The 19626-nt window shown below is 40.2% G+C and overlaps 1 protein-coding gene across 1 annotated transcript; it reads left to right on the top strand.

Annotated features, from left to right (window-relative positions):
• Positions 1 to 3012: 3012 nt before the first annotated feature.
• Positions 3013 to 18949, top strand: gnai3 (guanine nucleotide binding protein (G protein), alpha inhibiting activity polypeptide 3). The gene is made up of 9 exons (XM_030733007.1): positions 3013 to 3746; positions 10986 to 11028; positions 11456 to 11597; positions 11679 to 11836; positions 12784 to 12912; positions 16186 to 16315; positions 16830 to 16983; positions 17251 to 17460; positions 18287 to 18949. Exons 1-8 carry the CDS (start codon positions 3629 to 3631, stop codon positions 17439 to 17441), a joined length of 1065 nt encoding a protein of 354 aa, XP_030588867.1. The 5' UTR covers positions 3013 to 3628; the 3' UTR covers positions 17442 to 17460; positions 18287 to 18949.
• The last annotated feature ends 677 nt before the right edge of the window (positions 18950 to 19626 follow it).

The following is a 19626-nucleotide window of genomic DNA, read 5'->3' on the forward strand; positions in this document are numbered from 1 at the left end:
GTGTCCTAGCATGTGTGTGTGCGTGTGTGTGTGTGTGTGTGGGCAGGAGGTGAAATGAAACACTAGGGACAGGATAAAAGAGGGGTGACATTTTGGAGAAGGTGGGATACTGAAGCTCTCCACTATAACGCTCCAAGACCAAACTATCCCCCAATAAAACAATGTCCTCACTGAGCTGAACTTTTACCACAAATGTAACAAAGCCTGCCAGCGAACAGGCAACACGAGCTGCACTACATAACACACACAAAATGCCTCATTCTCCTCATGTAATTTACCAAACATACCCTCTCAATTTAGTGGTCTAATTTGCTGCTTGTAAAAAAATGAATGCTTTAGACCGATGAAATCAAGATTAGATTGTACCAGAATGACGGGAATGGAAAGGTGTGGAGAAGGAGAGAAAGAGCTCGTGATCCAACACAAACCAGAATTCTGAAGTGTACAGGATTCACATTCAAATTCAATGAAATGTTCTGAGAGAGCTTCACAGTGCAAATGGATAATGACCCAAAGCATACTGAAAAAGCAACCCAAGGGCGCCCGGGTGGCTTAGTGGTGAAGCCGGCAACCACATACATATGCCGTGCTGTGGTGTGGGCGGCGCGGGTTCGAGTCCCAGCCTGTCACCAATTTGCCTGTGCATCTTTCCCCCATTGTCTGTCTTTCTCCACTGCCAATAAAGGCTGCTGTGGCCAAAAGTGCAAAAAAAAAAAAAAAAAGCAACCTAAGAGTTTCTCAAGACAATGAACTGAATGCAGAGACCACAGACAAGCAGCAACTGAAGGCAGAGCATCTCAAGGGTGGAAACACAACATTTGGTGATGTGCATGGGATCAAGACTTCAGGCAGTCATTCACTGCACATGATTTCCATCCAGGCATTAAAAAACAATCCTTATATTTAAAATTATGTTAGTTTGTCCAATTAATTTTGAGCCTCTGAAAATTATGGACCTAACTCTATTTACGCATCACTCTCCACTCTCTTTGTGTAACAAATTTGTATGCAGTGATAAACTCAGAACCGTGAGGTGAGCACAAACTGATGGTGCTGCTGTGAGAAAGCGTTTCATTTGTGAGTCGTCTGAATTTTTAGCTTCTGCAGAACCCTGACTCCATCATTAAATGCACAAATTTCACAAACAATGTGAAAATTCATTCTGTTTATTAAGTGTAACAATGGGTACGGACTAATTCATTGCAGCAGCCCATGTAAAACTTTTACATTGTACTGATGCACATTTACTTAAGTTATAGTTCATTTTTATAATAAAAAAAATACCTAATTATGCTTGTTTTAAAATAAAGTACTAAGGCACTACTACATATTAGTAATTTTCAGTTGCTTTTACCTGTGTATGGATGATCATTGCATTTAATACCTTAAGATTCACCCTGTAAGGAAGCAGGGCACTTAAATACCATCTTTGATTTTTTTTTTTTTTTAATTAACAGTTAACTTGTGTTAATACGCCATATGCACCACAATTAATTACAGGCTAATTTCTTTTTCATATGGCAGGAGAATACATCTGAGATGTTTTTCTGTGGGTTGTGCAAATAAATATCAGTATTCACCAGATACATCCAAATGCAGAGGACACCAGTGTCATCTGAGGCTCCACCTCATGTTTCTGATTATTTTAATTTTTATATGCTCTCCTGTGCTGCACCCCATTGGACAGAGAGACTCATAGCTTTCATGTTGAGCAGCAGAGGGTGCCTCCTGCGGTGCACAGAAACAGTTCAAACAGCCTGACCTTTCTGGCAGGCTACAACACGCCCAGTGAAAGTTCTCAAGGACTGATGCCAACACCAAGTCACTGTGACATGATGGTGGCATCCCACAGTGCAGGTGTGGTAATGTATTATCGCTTATTAACCAAAGTCTTAAACCGAGAGCTACTGTAGGATCATCAAAGATCCCACAAACAGGCTCACAGGTACCAAAAACAAAGTGTAGGTTAGACATACAACTTACTTCCCAATCTCGACTTCCCTGAAATCAGCTGTTGCCTCGGTAACCTGTGCTGATGCCAGTGGTGTGAAGTTTGTTTGGCAGCAGGAGCTGGAGGTGCAGCTGCTCGAGAAAAAAAAAATGATAATAGTTTATAAAAGGTTATCACATCACTTATAAAAACACATAAAGACAGCAAAAGTATTTGGTCCCACTGAAGGCTTTGACATCTATTAGCAACGCCAGTTCTAATTAAAAACTAAAATTGTCATCCACTTCACTCTCCAAACGTACGTCACACATTAAATTACTCTTAGAATTATGTATAGCTGGTATGCATGGTAAGATGGCAGCTATATAAAAAAAAAAATCATAACTCTATCATTTCCTGCAAATTTAAGGAGACTAGAAAGAAAGAAACATTAGTAAACTGCAGCTCTTTTAAATTACTGATTCCAGTAATTACTGGATCCAGTTGTTCAAATGTAAATATTTACTACTTTTTAACTCCTGAGATTTTATAATCAAAGGATCAATCAGCTAATCCAGATTAAACACACACACACACACACACACACACACACACACACACACACACACACACACACACACACACACACACACACACACACACACACACACACACACACACACACACAATGGCACATCAATCCTAACTTTGTTCATACTGCTACATTACAGCATTCAAATAATAAACTAGCACGCACCTCCAAGCTGATGAAGTCCAATAAAAGTGTGCCCAAATGTCGTTTCAGGGAAGAAAAAAAAAGTTGTCCTTTTTGACTGAAGAAATTAGTGTTTTGATTTTTTTTTTGGTGCTCTTTTTGTTTTCTCTCTGGGCAGGTAAAACATGCAGAATGGATGAAGGCTAATTGAAACCCAGAGCTTAACGCACTTCAGTTGTGAATCCCCAGAGGGCGCAGTCACACCACACAAAACATTTCCTGCATTTATCTCAGAGAAACTACAGAGAAAACTTACACACAAACTTGGCTTGGTATAAATATTACAGCGCAGATCCCGAAATTTTCAGAGGTAGCGTATATTTACGCGCGCATTAATATATTAAGTTCACGCAGGCAGAAACAGGCTGCTCAGCCGGTTATTTGGAGTTGACTAGATTTCCCGTCAGCCCTGTGGTGAGCGTCAGTTTTCTTTTTTCAGCAGAGTTTTTTGGTCTGCAGCTGGATTAGCTACGTGGACGCGCGGCTGTGCAGCAGTCAGTTTTATGGGTAGTTTTTGCGGTGAATTTTTCACTGGAAACGCTGGATTGGACGCCTGATTTTTACACAATTTTCTGAATTGCTTTCTTTTGTGTATTTATTACTTGAGTCCAAACTGCCGATAAGTTGGATTAAAATATTTTGTGAACTGTAAAGTGATTTCTGATCTCATATCTGGACAGACACGAGCGGACGGGCAGAGGCTGTGCGAGCTCAGCAGCATCAGACTGTGGGTTTAGTGGAACTGAGCCTCCTGTGCCAACGCCTTTTCCCCTTCTCTTCGCTTCGCTCTAGGCTGGGAAACTAAAGCTCACACCGACCCCAGAGCTAGTGGGACGGCGTTTTCCCTTCAGCTCATGAAACCACAGTCCGACACCCAAGAATTAGTTTGAAAGCACAAAAAACAAAACAAAACAAAACAAAATATGGGCTGCACGATCAGCGCCGAGGACAAAGCTGCGGTGGAGAGGAGTAAAATGATTGATAAAAACCTGCGAGAAGACAGAGAGAAATCCTCCAGAGAAGTGAAACTACTTTTACTGGGTATGAACTTTAATTATACTTATTTATTCATTTTTTAGAATTTATAACAGCTACTGTATCATGACCTGTCTGTATGAGTACTTTTAAGAGTCACGCCTTTACTGTAGGATAGTTTTAGTTTGACTCTTAACACTCCTCCCTCCCCCTCCTTCTGTCAGCTTTAAGCAGCTGCGGCTAATCGCTTCTCCTCTTTCAGAAGTAAACCAGATGTTGGTGGTGAGAGCTCAAAGGCCACCTTACCGGTTTTCTATCTGTTCTGATTGCTGGAATTGGGAGTACGTGCTCGGAGGAGCTGACAAGTGTTGTCACTTGCCGCGGGTCTGTTTCAAATCAGTGCTTACAAACTTAGAGATAAATGCAGGTTAAAGCTGACCCTCAGACTTATGGTACCTAAGAACGAATGCATTTAAAAGGTACTGCACTGGAGCTTCTTGTAGCCATAATTATTTCTGATGTATATTTTTACTTGTTTATTTAGTTGGTCACTTAATAATAGACAATACATAAAGATATAGGCAGCAGCTTTATTGGGAAACTGAAAAATATAATATTTGAAAAGAAAAGAAAAAAAAATATTGCACATTATGGAACCAGTGTGCAATGATGGCTCAATAAAAAAAATATGTAGTATATTTTTTGCTAAATAATAATAATCAAATATGTTGTAGTGGACTGGTGAGCTGTGCAGTATCCAGCCTACAGCTCCACCCCTCTGACCCCTCTGCAGGTTAATGAATGAGCAACCAATCGAATTCTATTCGATTCAATTCAATTTATTGTAGGCACTATATTATAAGGCAAAGCACCCCCATACCATCACACTTCTTCCTCCGTACTTCATGGTGAGAACTACACTTGTAGGAACCACCTTTTCTGCTTCTTACAAAGACATGGAGTTTGGAACCAAAAATCTCTAATTTAGACTCATCAGAACAAAGGACAGATTTCCACTGATCTAATGTTCATTTTTTTGTGCTCCTTGGCCCAAACCATTCTCTTCCTCTTGTTTTTCTTTGTTGGCTTCTTTGCAGCAATCCGCCCATAAAGTCCAGATTCACGCAGTCTTCTCTGAACAGTTGATGCTAAAATGAGTGTGCTACTTAAACTCTGTGAAGCATTTAGGTGGGCTCTTATCTGGGGTGCTGTTAACTTGTGGTTTCTGAGCCTGGTAACTCTGATGTACTTATCCTGTGCAACAGAGGTAACTCTTGGTCTTTGTTTCCTGGGGCGGCCCTGATGGGAGCCAGTTTCATCATAATGTTTGATGGTTTGTGAGACTGCACTTGAGGAGACTTTCAAATACTGACTGACCTTCATTTCTTAAAGTAATGATAGACTATTGTTTTTCTTTACTTAGTTGAGTACTGTAGTTCTTGCCATAATATGGATTAGAACATTACTCAAATAGGGGTATACCAACTCTACCTCTTCACAACACAACTGATGGTCTCAAACACATTAAGAGGGCAAGAAATTGAAGAAATTAACTCTTGACAGGCACAGCTGTTAACTGAAACAGGTGATGACCTCATAAAGCTGACTGAGAAAATGTCAAGATGTGCAAAGCAAGAGGTGCCTACTTTGAAGAATCTAAAATATAAAACACAAGATAAGATAGATAAGATAAAACTTTAATGATTCCACACAGGGAAATTTGCGTATTGCAGCAGCTCAAGTACAGAGAAGATGGATGAAATAAAATAGAAAACACTATATACATAAAATATATATCAATACACATGTACATATACACACATATACATCAAAACACTATATACATTTGTAACCGATAATATGTATACATCATACACAGTAATGCATTATGGGTGGGAGTGTAAATAAATAAAATGTAAATGTACTATATTCTGGTTTGTTTACTACCTTCTTATTTACTAAATAATATCTATTTCTTCATAGTTTGGATGACTTTAGTATTAATCTACAATGCAGATAATTGTGAATTAATGAAAAACCACTGAATTAGAAGGCGTGTCCAAACTTTTGACTGGTACTGGACACTTCATTAGGTATACCTTGCTAGTACCAGGATGGACCCCCTTTTGCCTTGAGAGCTGCATTTGTGGCACAGATTCAACAAGGTGCTGGAAACATTCCTCAGAGATTTTGGTCCATATTGACAGGAGAGCATTTCACATAATTGTTGCATATTTGTTGGCTGATGTGATTCTCCTGTTCCACCACACCCCAAAGGTGCTTTTAGTGGGTTGAGATATGGTGCCTGTAGAGGCCATGTGAGTACAGTGAACTCATTTTAATGTTCAGTAAACCAGTTTGAGATGATTTGAGCTTTGTGGGCTGTTATCCTGGTGGAAGGGGGTGGGGTGGGGGCGATGAGTCAGTGTGAATTGTAGCTTCAGTTTTCTGTTCTCAGCTGACAAGAGAAAACTGCTGCTCACTGGATATTTTCTCTTTTTTGGGCCGTTCTCTGTAAATGCTAGAGATGGTTGTGTGGGAAAATCCCAGTAGATCAGCAGTTTCTGAAGTACTCAGACCAGCTTGTCTGGCACCAACTAGCATGCCACTTTCAAAGTCACTTAAATCACATTCCTTCCCCCCATTCTGATGCTCAGTTTGTATTTCAGCAGGTCATCTTGTCCACGTCTATATTCCTAAAAGCACCGAGTTGCTGCTTTGTGATTGGCTGATTAGATATTTGGGTTAATGAGCAGTAACGTTGAACAGGTGTACCTTGCAAAGTGGCCAGTGAGTGTATATCACAGTAGCATTTGTTTATGCAGCAGGATGTCTCCTCATAAAAAAATGTATCTTAGCAGTAGAAAGTGTTTACTAGCCCAAAGCTAGTAAATTAGCTAAGGCCATTCAAAGGAACTAATTAATTTGTCAATTATTGTAACTGTGGTAGTGAATCAGAAAGATAATCAATGCTAAAGATATTATCTGTCGTTTGTTTTAGAGAGACAAGGTGTAACTTAATCCCCCTGAAATAACTTTTTTTAGACACCACCCACTTAACTCCATTTAGCATGAACATTTTCCACTAACAGGAACTGCACTGTGTGAACACTTGCAGTTGTTGATCAAGACTGAGATGATTTTCATGCTTCTCTATCTGATTTCCTGCTTTTTCCCCCCTTGTTTGTGTTCTGGGTCACATTCTGGTTAGAGGCATTTTTCTCACAATGAGGCAGTTTTCCCACCAGTGGATTGTCTTTTGTGTTTGCTATGATTTTTGTACCTTGATATAGAAGATAAGACAGAACTCTGCCAGTAAGTCTACTTATTGTAATTTTTGAGCCATTACTGCCCAAAACTGTGAGGTCACTCTGCATTTGGTGAATAGACTACAGAATGACTGCTGTTTGGGAAATAAATTAAGCTTTTAGGTTTAAAAAAAAAAAGAAAAGATTTTGCAGGAAGTCACATACATGTGGGTTTTGGATACGCGCAAATCCTACCAGTAGATATATGAGGATTGACTTTAGGCAGACAAATGTGGTGCTTCAACATTAAATTCAGGCAAAACTCTTATTGTATGGAAACATTAATTTCCAAATTTTGACTACAGAGATTTTTCCAGGCAGTGCCCTTCACTCCCTGTCTGTACTGGAAGAGGAGAGTTACATGGAAAGAACAAAGAGGACTTCAGCTGCTATTCTTTATTCAAAACCACAAAGCTTCAGAGCCAGCAAACCCTTCCAGTGAACACAGTCTCCTGTTTTACCACAAACAGTGATTCATAAAAAAAAATCTGCAGTTTAGATTGTTGTTAAATGAGGTTTGGTTTGGAGTCTGACTCCAGCCTGTGTTTCTGACTGCCTGTGTAAAGTTGGTTTTTGAATTGGCAGCAAGCCACGGCTGACAATCAGCCAAAAAATGCCATGAATGGGAGAACTGGTTGCCGACAGAACTGAGACGAGGGATCAGCACACTTTGTCCTCTTCCCTCTGTCTAATGAGTGTGATGAGCGTAAATCTCTCTGGCTGCTGACAGCTTAACTAAAGAATTCATGGGTTTAATTCTTGTTGGCTGTCCATCTGAAAGCGATACTTCTGTTATAAGCCTCCTTGACAAACTTCATCTGCTGAGGATTCCTGACTGGCAGCAGGAATGTGTCTCCTTTTTGGTGATTCGGTGATGTAGCTTCCTGGCTGTTTTAAGGAAGAGAGCAGTCATCCATATTTTAAATTCCATCACTTGAAAAATATTCATCCTGTGGTTTCTGATCTTTACTGTAGTTAATTAAAGCAAATAAAGGCTCTTACGCCAATATAAATGACACCAAGGTGTTCATAGAAATTACATCTAATGCTCAAAAGGAGCCAGTTATGGTGGTTTGGGCATCTGATTAGGATGATTAGGACACCTGTTGGGTGAGGTGTTCCGGACATGTCCTACTGGGAGGAGGCCAGGACACGCTGGAGAGGTTAAATCTCTTGGCTTGCCTGGGAACACTTTGGGGTCCCCCTCAGATGAGCTGGAGGAGGTGGCTGGGGAGAGGGAGGTCTGGGCTTCTCTGCTTAGGCTGCCCCCGCAACCAGGCCCCAGATAAGTGGAAGAAAATGGATGGATGGATGGGTGGGTGGATGGATGGATGGATGGATGGACATTCACTCAGGCCTGTTTAATTACACTTTACCTATGTCTGTGTAGCACAGGGGCACAGCAGAGACTTCAAGATGTATTGATTGGTTAGGAAGTCTAAAGTCACCATAATGAGTCATATTGCCAGATTAACCCAGAGGCCAGCACTGGCACTACAGACACATACACTCACATTTATGCGAGTGTTATACTTCCTGCATCGCTGAGTATGGGGTGGGGGTGGGGCTCTACTTGGGTAAATAAATGTACAATAAATTGCATAATCAGAGGGTGATTGCGTAAACTGCCCGTGTTTCAAAGGGCACCAAATGCACATGCATGATCCAAGATCAGAAAATAGTATTATAAGACCAAGAGCCCTAGGGGAAAATTCACAGTGGACCCCCTCTAACCAGCATGACCATTATGTTAGAAATGTTGCCATTAGGTTTAAATAGAATCATGCATGCCACTTGGAACAGCATCAGTAGAGTTGGGTGGGTTTCCCTTAAGGAGGTCAGTGGAAACATTGCATATTGTGACTGCTGTAGTTTAAAATTTTACATTACATTACAATGCACCAACTATGTATCCATTCTCCAGGTGGACTCCAAAAATAGTATAAAAAGGCTATTCATCTGTGTGGTCCATGTGAAATCTAGTCTTAATTTCCTGTTCTAAGCTGACAGGAGTCGCACCGGGAGTGCTCTTCTGCTGCTGTATGTTCAGAGGTGCTATTCTGCAAACCTTTGTTGCAACAAATAGTTATTTGAGTTACTGTTGCCTTCCCATCCCAATCAAAACAGTCTGATCATTGTTCTCTGACCTTGGCATCAACAAGGCATTTTCACCCAGAGAACTGCCGTTGTCTGTAAACCCTAAAGATGGTTACCAGAAGGAAGATCCCAGTAGATACACCAGCCCATCTGGTGAATTTCAGCAAGCTATTTTGACCACAAGTATAATTCTAAGCCTTAGGGAACTGCATTAAGCGTACCACTGTAGTCTACAAATACCAACTTGGGACCACAAATATGGGATGAATGAGAACAACTGTGTCCCACATGGCATCTGTGTGCAGGCTCTTGATAAAAATCTGTAAAACTAAGACCAGGTTTATACTTTGGTCACCTCAAATCAAAAACACAGCTATGACTTTATACACCCTGAAGAATTAAAGGAATTGTCTGACATCTTTTAAAATACAGTTTACTTTTCAGCATTATATTAGTCTATATATTATATGATAAATATGAAACTAGAGCAAAAAAGAACTTGAAACATGCCACATCAACTTGACACATTATCTCTTCACTTCTTTAATCCACTCATAATTTATGTTTCTTTTAACTTAAGATATGAAATATACATGTGTCTCCTTTTTAGAACCAGAAGAAAACCATACTAGGTAAATGTCTTAAGTTTTTCTTTAATATTTATATATTTATGAATCTATTTTACTTTACCAGAGCCAATACAATTATTTTTATGTATGCTATCTCAACATGAAGTCTGTTGGACAGTGGAGATGTGGATATTAACTGATTAATCAATCAACAGAAACCCTAAATCTAAATCTATGTTTCCAGCAAACACAGTGTGAACGGCAGAGAGCTGAGATATCAGGAAGTGCCTGCCTGTTGAAAAAATCCAAATTAGCTGAACAGGAAGCAGGAAATCACCTACAGCACTAGCAGTTTTTCCATGTATGTTTCTATGTTTTTTTAATTTAATGCTGTTGTTAAGCGACTGAAAAGCTCAGATGACAGGGTTTGTTCTATCTATCTATCTATCTATCTATCTATCTATCTATCTATCTATCTATCTATCTGTCTGTCTGTCTGTCTGTCTGTCTGTCTGTCTGTCTGTCTGTCTGTCTATCTATCTATCTATCTATCTATCTATCTATCTATCTATCTATCTATCTATCTATCTATCTATCTATCTATCTATCTATCTATCTATCTATCTATCTATCTATCTATCTATCTATCTATCTATCTAACACTGTGGAAAAACACTGTCTCAGCCAGAAGCGTGACAACTGTTTCCTGTTTGGGTGATTATTGCAGAAATACTATAATGATTACTCATGTGAAATCCCTCCCTACTCATCGTCATTACAGTATCATTTATTTTAATGGAAGCTTAGCGAGACTTTGACATCATTGCTGCAATCACTTCATTGTTTGCTGTGGATGTCCAGTATTGTGAAAGGAGTGTACCAGCTCATCAAACTACTCACCGTCTCCCACATTGTGATCTGGGCTATTACATTTTGGAGTAAGCAGTTAGCATTTGATTCCTCCACATTACACTGTTGTCTGTATATTTCCTGTCATGGAGGAAAATTGAATGCGCCCATGCTGCAAAACTGCTGACTGGTGCATCAAATTGAATTCATGCAAGGCAGTGCTACATGACTGTTTACACTCCCCTGGGGTCCAGTTTAATGTCTGAAATTCATCACAAAGAAGCTTTTTTCCTGGTGTTTTTGATGCAAACACGGCGTGGGATGTATGATTAAATGAGATGGGATTAAGTTCAGCTGTTATGAAAAGCTGGTACGGTCCGTGTGACAGGGGACTAAACTGCGATACATTATGGAGTAGCTTTTTTTGGGTGTACTGCTTCCTGATATGGCTGTCTTATATAAATACTGTCCCTCTTTTTCAGGCGCTGGAGAATCTGGGAAAAGCACAGTAGTCAAGCAGATGAAGTAAGTTACAACTTGTATATCAAAGTCCTACTTCCTGTAAGAAACCTTTAGTTTTTTGTTTTTTTTACTATGTTGGTGTACAAGAGTCCCAGCCCTTCTTATAGCTGTGGCCCATCTTTATGGGAAAGCAGAGTAGAAGCCTCATTTTGCTACACTCGGGCCGAGTAGGAAGCCCCTTTGTGCATAACATTTTAAACAATGGCCACAGAGGCCGGTTTGTAGCCTGGCAGGGCCTGAATAGAGCCCCCCCAGTTCCCACATTAGGCATGCTGTATGCTCAGTGGAGCTCAAATTCCAGCACTAATGACAGTGCAGCATTAAACTTTCCAAATGTGTAATTTGCCCCACATTTGTTGAGCCCTTTGTTCGCACTGTCAAATATTTATACGAGCTCTAAAATCCTGTTTGGATTTTGTGTCTGTGTCAGAATCATTCATGAAGATGGCTACTCAGAGGAGGAGTGCAAGCAGTACAAAGTGGTCGTGTACAGCAACACCATCCAGTCCATCATGGCCATCATCAGGGCAATGGGTCAGTTAAAGATAGATTTCGGAGATGAGGCACGAGCGGTAAGCTTACTGCACTGTCTACATAAAAGATAACATTCAAAGAGGTCATTTTACAATGTCAGCAATTATTGGTGTTGCTAGGATGACGCTCGCCAGCTGTTTGCCCTGGCAAGCTCAGCAGAGGAAGGAGTGATGTCTGCAGAGCTGACCGACTTGATTCAGAGGCTGTGGAATGATGCTGGAGTTCAGGCCTGCTTCGATCGATCTCGAGAGTATCAGCTCAACGACTCTGCTGCATAGTAAGGACTCGTTCTGAACATACACACCAAAAAAGACTTCAAAATGAGGTTGATGTTAGATGAGCTGACACACAGAGGACTGCAGTCTTAATGCATTTAATAGAAATATATTGTACAGGAGGGAATGATATTTGTTTTTTCAAGAAATCTTTTATGATTGCGTTTTCCCCGTCACCCCAGAGTGTGACAGCTTTGGTTAAAGGGTGCTTTGTTCATGTATGTAACAAAAAAAAGGCAAGCTGCATCTTGCTCGTCAAAGTCCTGTGTCAGCATGTTGCACAACTGACTGCATTCCAGAAACAGTCGAGAAATGAAGGAGAAACTGACAAGTGGAAATTATCGTCCTCCGCTTAGAGTCATTTGGGCAAAATAGTTTGTTATTATAGTGAGCCGCTGAATGAGAACACCTGACACTTTGAGCTAAATATAGCTTATTCTTTAATTACCAATCAGACAAGGATAAAGCTCAAGGTTCTCTTGTGTTTCTGTAGCATTTATGTCACTGAAAGGAAAACGTAGCATAGCTTAGCGTGAAGGACACACTCTTTGTTGTCAAAACAGCCGAGCTGTGGTGACTTTCTGTTTCCACACTATGAAAAAAGAGGAACCAGGAAAGTTAGTCTGTTTATACTCAATCCAAAAGGAGCTGGTGTTTATCATCTACAAAAATATGAGCCCATATTTAGTATCATTTTGTGGCGTCCCCAGATGTGTGCATGCAGGACTAGTGCCACATGACCAGACATTTGTATCTGATATTTTGTTACTCTGCATGTGGAAATCTTTGGATATGTCAATAAAAAAAAAAACATATGATATTTATGAACACATTGGGAGTAGTAGAGTAGAGGATTCAGTAGATTTTGTTGTGTTATTTCTACAAGTGTATTTTACACCCTGATGAATGTTCTCAGGTCATCTGTATGTACTTTTTTCCTGCCCCTCAGCTACCTGAATGACCTGGACAGAATCTGCCACCTGGACTACATCCCAACTCAGCAGGATGTTTTACGCACACGTGTGAAGACCACCGGGATTGTTGAAACTCACTTTGCATTCAAAGACCTGTACTTCAAGTTAGTATAGCTTGTACAGTTTCATATTCTCATGAAGGGGGGCCTCCTTTACACCTCCTTATATATATATATATATATATATATATATATATATATATATATATATATATATATATATATATATATATATATATATATATATATTAGGGCTGGGCCTTTAATGCGTTAATTTCGATTAAATAATTACGGGGAAATTAACGCGTTAAAAATTTTTGCGCATTTTAATCGCACTTTGCACCGTGGAACATTTCTCAGTGCACGAGTTCCCGGCATACAGATTATATCGACGCACAATGTCCAAATTAGGGGCCGCATCCTGCGAAGGACCCGGCCCACGTCTTTCGCAGCCCACGAAGACCGCAAAGGTCGGAAGTAGGGCTGCATAAAACGGTTATTTTAGTAATCGAGTATTCTATCGATTATTCCATCGATTAATCGAGTAATCGGATAAGAAATACTTTTTTTATTAACAGTTTATCTGCATATTTTAACTTCCGTACTGCAGTTTTTCGCCGCGTGAACAAACAGCGGTGGATGGAGCAGCTACAAAGTTCTCTTTTCTTCACCTTAACACTTGCTGATCAGGTGCTTGATGAAGGACCTCCAGCTGTTTCCCAGTAAAGATTTTAATGGTGGTTACTAAAAGAAAAAGCTGCTGTTTTGGACGCTGGAAAAACGTTTCCTTTTGCACTACTTGAGCTCACCGTCTCTTTGCGCTTGCGCAGTTAAAACCGCTGCCTGCTATGAGTGTTTTGAAAAACTAGTGGCTGTTGGAGCCATGGTGCATGTGTGAGTAATGTTGTAATGCTTTGTACTCACAAGCATTCTCAAAAATACGTTTCTACTGCAGGTCTATATTTAGTCACTAATAAGGGATTAAAAAAAAAAATTTTGACGGAGCCTCCCGGTCCTGGGGGGCGGGCCTTCCGGTACCGAACCATCGCTAGTGCTAATGGCCCGCGCTCTAGCAAACCAGTTGTGCTAGCTACAGCTGAAGTAAAGACAAAAATAACAGCTGAAATTGTCAGCGAGCACAACACACACAGACACACAGAGAGCAGTGGAGGCGTGGAAATGCATGTCAGCGATAGTTGCCACCCGTCCGGTAAAGTACGGAACCCCGCATGTTACGGAGCCGTATTCCGCGGAGTCCCGTAACATACGGGGTTCTGTATTTTACAAGACAGGTGGCAACTCTAGCGATGATCCACTCTGTGTTAAAGGAAATCCATCGCAGCGACGGAGAGCTTTTTAGAATCTGTGTGTGTGTGTGTGTGTGTGTGTGCGTGCGCGTGATTCACACTCCAGTCCAGTAGGTGGCGGTAATGCAGTTCTATGTTGGTTTGCCAGCCACCAATAAACCCACAAAAAGACGACGGAGCACTAATGCTAGTGAGGAGCGCCGCTTACACCGAGACAGCTGAGCGCTGCAGAGTTTAAACGAAGCATCGACACAGTAAATTTGTGTCGATAATTTTTTAGAATCGATTTAATCGAGTTAATCGATAAATCGTTGCAGCCCTAGTCGGAAGTGAGCGGCTAGCCTTCATATCAGCTGCCGTCACCTCTGCGTAGCTCATGTCGCCTAGCAACCGTGAGTGCGAAGCACAGCTGTGTGAAAGCAGCTGGTTAAACAGAGAACGAACTTTTTCTCCTTTTTGTGGTTTAATTTTACGTCTTTAATTCAAAATAAGCTGTTAAAACAAGCATAACACATTTCAACATCAAGGCATACAGCTGAGAGAATGATTAATTTCTAACTATAACAAGTGAGACATTAATGTTGAATAAAACTATCCAGTTATGATGCTTAACTTTAATTTCAGGTGTTTGCTTATCACAGGAGCACTTCCACCCTTCATTGGTCTGTGTAGTAGACTGGTGGGAAAATAAACAAAATTTTGAAGTTTAAGCTTATGTATATTGATTTATTCATCAACTAAACTTAAATTAATATTTCTCATGTCAAATATTGAAATGCGATTAATTTCGATTAATTAATTACAAAGCTTGTAATTAATTCGATTAATTTTTTTAATTGAGTCCCACCCCTAATATATATATATATATATATATATATGTGTGTGTGTGTGTGTGTGTGTGTGTGTGTGTGTGTGTGTGTGTGTGTATATGTATATATATTTTGTCTGTTCAGCTGTTAATTTTTATATATATATATATATTTAAACTTACCTAGAAGTTTTTATTAAAGTCATAACACAGCAGTTCCCAACCCAAAGAGCTGATTCTACTTTAGGAAATTAGGATTATTTTTAGGCTTTGGGTATTTTTTATCTGTTTTATGTAAATTGTGATGGTGGGTGCAACAAGTCATCCCTTTACTCTATATTACAAGTTCAAATGCATAGTTGTGAAACGCTGACATGAGCTGTTTCTCTCCTTCTCCATACTTTTCTCTTCCCATCATTCTGAATCAAGTTAACATTGGTTTCATCTGTCCAAAGTATTTTTTTCAGAGCTGTGCAGGCTCTTTGGATGTTTACTGCCAAATCTAATCTGGCCTTCCTGTTCTTGAGTTTAACCAATGGTTTTCACCTTGTTGTAAACTCTGTATTTTCGTTCATGAAGGCATCTCTTGATTGTAGACCTTGACAGTGACAAGAGTGTTCTTGACTTGGTTTGATGTTGTGAACTTACTTTTTCTTAATGAGGGAACAGGTCTCATCTAGTCATGAAACTTCTTTTTAGTCATTGCATTAAAAAAAAAAAAAGATCAACAGTAAAATGCTCATAGGACAAAATGAAAAGAAAATGTTTGGAGGATGTTGCTTTGACGAAATCAAAGTCCTGATTTTTGGTCCTCTTACATAACTCACAAATGCTGCTGCAGTTCAGCCTAACATGATCCACCTTTGTGGCTGTTAATGGAATTACATTGCTTCAGTCCTTTCATATGATTACATTATATAATGTAATCACTGGATTGGTGTTGAAAAACGCAGCGCTCTCTAATTTCATTTTGGTGTCAGCTGAAAATCTTAGTATAGATTCAGTTTGCCTCTCAGGGACTCAGGTGGAGCGAGAGGCAACAGACACAAACATGAGATGTGAGAGTGCAGACACCAGCATTCCCCGTATGTGTTCTGCACACACGTATGCACACACAGGACATCCTTATAAAAAGCAAAGAAAAGGACATTACTACCGATGAGCATGCTCATTTGTTTATGCAGTTACTGAATCTGTATGTGTGTGTGTGTGTGTGTGCGTGTGTGTGTGTGTGTGTTTGTGTGTGTGTGCACACGTACTCAGGATGTTTGATGTTGGAGGCCAGCGCTCAGAGAGAAAGAAGTGGATCCATTGTTTTGAGGGTGTCACTGCGATCATTTTCTGTGTGGCTCTCAGTGACTACGACCTCGTCTTGGCTGAAGATGAGGAAATGGTAAGTGATGGCTACACCTGTGGTTCTGGTCCACTTTACATATCTTAACATCTAGTTGATGTTGTATGTTTTCTTTTGAAACTTGTTGGGACACTGAGGCCTTTTTTTTTTTCTAATCTTGTCACAGAAGAAAGGGAGAGATGTTGCTAATCACACTAACAATGGCTCTGCTTGCATAAAATGTGACAGTGAACTTGTGTTTGAGTTTGTGTTGGCAATTGGCCTCACGCTTTGCAAGCAGTGTAAAATATGCTATTGCTAGTCTTCTTCTTTACTGTTTGAACATGTGGTACATTTTGTTCACAAATTGCACAAAGCTGTTGGTTCAAATCAACATAACTAGCATGCGATAGACACCAGCTGGCACTAACCAGCACTTTGTCAGTCGGGTTTCTGAGCACTCAACAGGACCCTAAAAGCAAAGCAGCTTGATGACATTCAGCTCATGGCAGGTCAAGATGTCCTCTGCAAGAAATGCCTGTTAGGGTCACAGACACATCTGCTCTCTCTTCAGAATCGGATGCATGAGAGTATGAAGCTTTTTGACTCCATCTGCAACAACAAGTGGTTCACTCACACCTCCATCATCCTGTTCCTCAACAAGAAGGACTTGTTTGAAGAGAAGATCAACAGAAGTCCACTTACTATCTGCTACCCCGAGTACACTGGTGAGGCAAACTGCTACAGCAAATTTTAAGCTGCAGCTTGTTTTAAATGAGCTTTGGATAAAGTAAACTGGACTGTTACTAATCAGGCAGATGCTCTGTAAGCCTGTTTATGACCAAATACATTCTCTGCAAAGAAAACCAGGTGCTACCGGGTACAGCTCAAAATAATTAAATTTTCCATGTCAGTTTGTATAACTCAGGTCCAGAGATCATTAAGAGGATGTTTCTTGAACAATTTATTTAGTAATAACTGACCTTTCACTGTAGGTGGGAGCTCATACGAAGAGGCAGCAGCTTATATCCAGTGCCAGTTCGAAGACTTAAATAAACAAAAGAGCAACAAGGAGATCTACACACACTTCACATGTGCGACAGACACCAAGAATGTGCAGTTTGTGTTTGATGCCGTAACTGATGTCATCATCAAGATCAACCTGATGGAGATTGGGCTCAACTGAAAGCTCAGCTGCCTTCCAGGTCAGCACACTGACTTAATGCTTGAACCACAAAGATAATCATTTGAACATTTGAGCTGACTGTTTTGGTTTGTGTATCTCACTTGGTACATTTGTATGTGGTTTTTTTTTGTGTGTGTGTGTGTATTTCTAGTCATTTTTGCAAGTGTATCCATAGATATAAAATACCGGACCTTGGTTTGCTGTTCCCTTTCACTGCTTTGTACTCTGTAAAAACCAGTCTCGTAGACCTACGCCTTACCTCAATACAAATTTTATATTCGAACAAAGTACTGGCCGGTAATACCTGTCTATCATGCATGCGCTTACATGTTTATGGATGCATTGGGTGAAAGTGAACAGCAAAGGCAAGCAGACTGGCGGAACTAGGGATTAAATCCTTGCCCTTTATCATTACAAGCAGCTTAATATATATAATATTAATTTAAATTGCATTTTAGAGTCACTGTATTCATAGTTAAGCATGATGTGCTCTGTACAGAGCACATCAGTAGCCTTGAGCATGCCAGTTCTGGCAGGCTGCTTCCACTAGTACACTGCTGTTGCTGTCTCTGCAAGCCGCTTTGCAAACCAACCTCCACCCCAACTCCTTCATTTAATGCAATTTCTGACTGAATAAATGCCATGTCTGGTATCATCAATGCTTACTCTGTTCTGTGAAGGTGTCTTGCTGCTGCTGCTCTCTCTGCCAGGTGCTTTTCATGTCTGTGTTTATACCAACAGAGCCGTACTCTCTTATATAAATGACTGCTGATAGAAAAACAATCCTACTTTGACTATACTACTCCTGACAGAAGTATTAATGACAACTTTGCATTTACCTGCAGGTTTCAGAACAATCAGGACTTCTGGGATATCATTTCTGCAGAGGGCAAAGTTGAAAGTAGGTGTCACAAAGGACTAAACTGGATGCAGGTCACGATGCATGCAGGACCTAAACGGCACTAATTTTGGGACTTGCAACAGTTATCACTTTTGTCTTAATAGGATTTAAGATGTGGCATGCCCTGGGAAGAATTAAGTGGGCAAAGATTGTGAAATGATCACTAAGTCCTGTCATATTTAAGATCTTTATATCACGCAGGCAGGTTTATAGTTTTTTGTCATCTGCACAAGGACCAAAACTGACTGCCTGTTCATCAGATCCATCAATGCATTTCACAGTTTTTATGGCTAAAATGTTTATTCTTTTCACCATCATGTTGCGTTTTGTCTTAGCTGTATCACATTACGTTATTGAATATTTGCATCTGTCATATTTTAATTTTTACTTTCAGTTATGTAGTATTCCCATTTTGGGGATGCATGAATGCTATAACATGTATAGGACAAAATTTTGTGTGATTGGTTTGATGTGAAGCATAAAATGTAACCAGTTGGGTCAGGGATTAGTTAGCTGGAGACTAATGAGCTCAGTAGCCACATCTGTGTCTGCATAGCTGTTTTTTTTTTGTTTGTTTTTTATCTTAACATGACCACAATGTACTGAACATCTTTATTCAAGTCAGTTTGTGAAGTGATTTGATTTTCATATGCAAATTGTATGTGTTGCCCCCCCCAATTGAATTTCAATATAATTATTATGTAGTTACTAAAAGGTCGCTGTAGTAAAGAAGCATAAAATCCAAATTGCAAAACTGGGACAATAGTTGTATTTAGGCAGAGCTCTCGTTGGTATTATTTAGACCCCCCCCCCCCCCCCCCCACACACACACACACACACACACACATATACTCTACTGTATTCTGCAGTAGAGCACAGCTTGAGATAGATGAGCCACTTCCTGCACAGAGAGGTCCTGGTAGCAAAGTTTATCAAAGGTTTATACTGATCAGTCATATGATTAAAAGCACTGTCAGATGTAAAGGAATGGCATGTTCTGCTGGGAAACCTTGGATCCTCGTTCTTCAATCACCTAAACCATGTTGGAAGCAGCCAAGCACCCACCCCCTATTACAAATCAGCAGCTTCCCATAGCAGGACAGTGTGTGCCACTTAAACCATCCTTCCAGGTGGTTTAATGTTGTGGCTGATCAACGCAGAGCTCACGTAAAATCTAAGCTGATGCACTGGCCCAGTTTTAACCTCACGGCTCAAAGCTGTCTGACTGTTATTCTGGTTTAAAACAAAATAACAGGCAACACTAACCAGATGCTGTCCACTGTA

This window comes from Archocentrus centrarchus, chromosome 7 (genome assembly GCF_007364275.1).
Source record: "Archocentrus centrarchus isolate MPI-CPG fArcCen1 chromosome 7, fArcCen1, whole genome shotgun sequence".
NCBI lineage: Eukaryota > Metazoa > Chordata > Actinopteri > Cichliformes > Cichlidae > Archocentrus > Archocentrus centrarchus.

Coding starts and splice junctions, on each gene's coding strand:
- gnai3 (XM_030733007.1), top strand. CDS start 3,629: ATGGGCTGCACGATCAGCGCCGAGGACAAAGCTGCGGTGGAGAGGAGT. Junction 12,913..16,185: donor TTCAAAGACCTGTACTTCAA/GTTAGTATAGCT, acceptor ACACGTACTCAG/GATGTTTGATGTTGGAGGCC. Junction 16,316..16,829: donor TGGCTGAAGATGAGGAAATG/GTAAGTGATGGC, acceptor CTCTCTCTTCAG/AATCGGATGCATGAGAGTAT.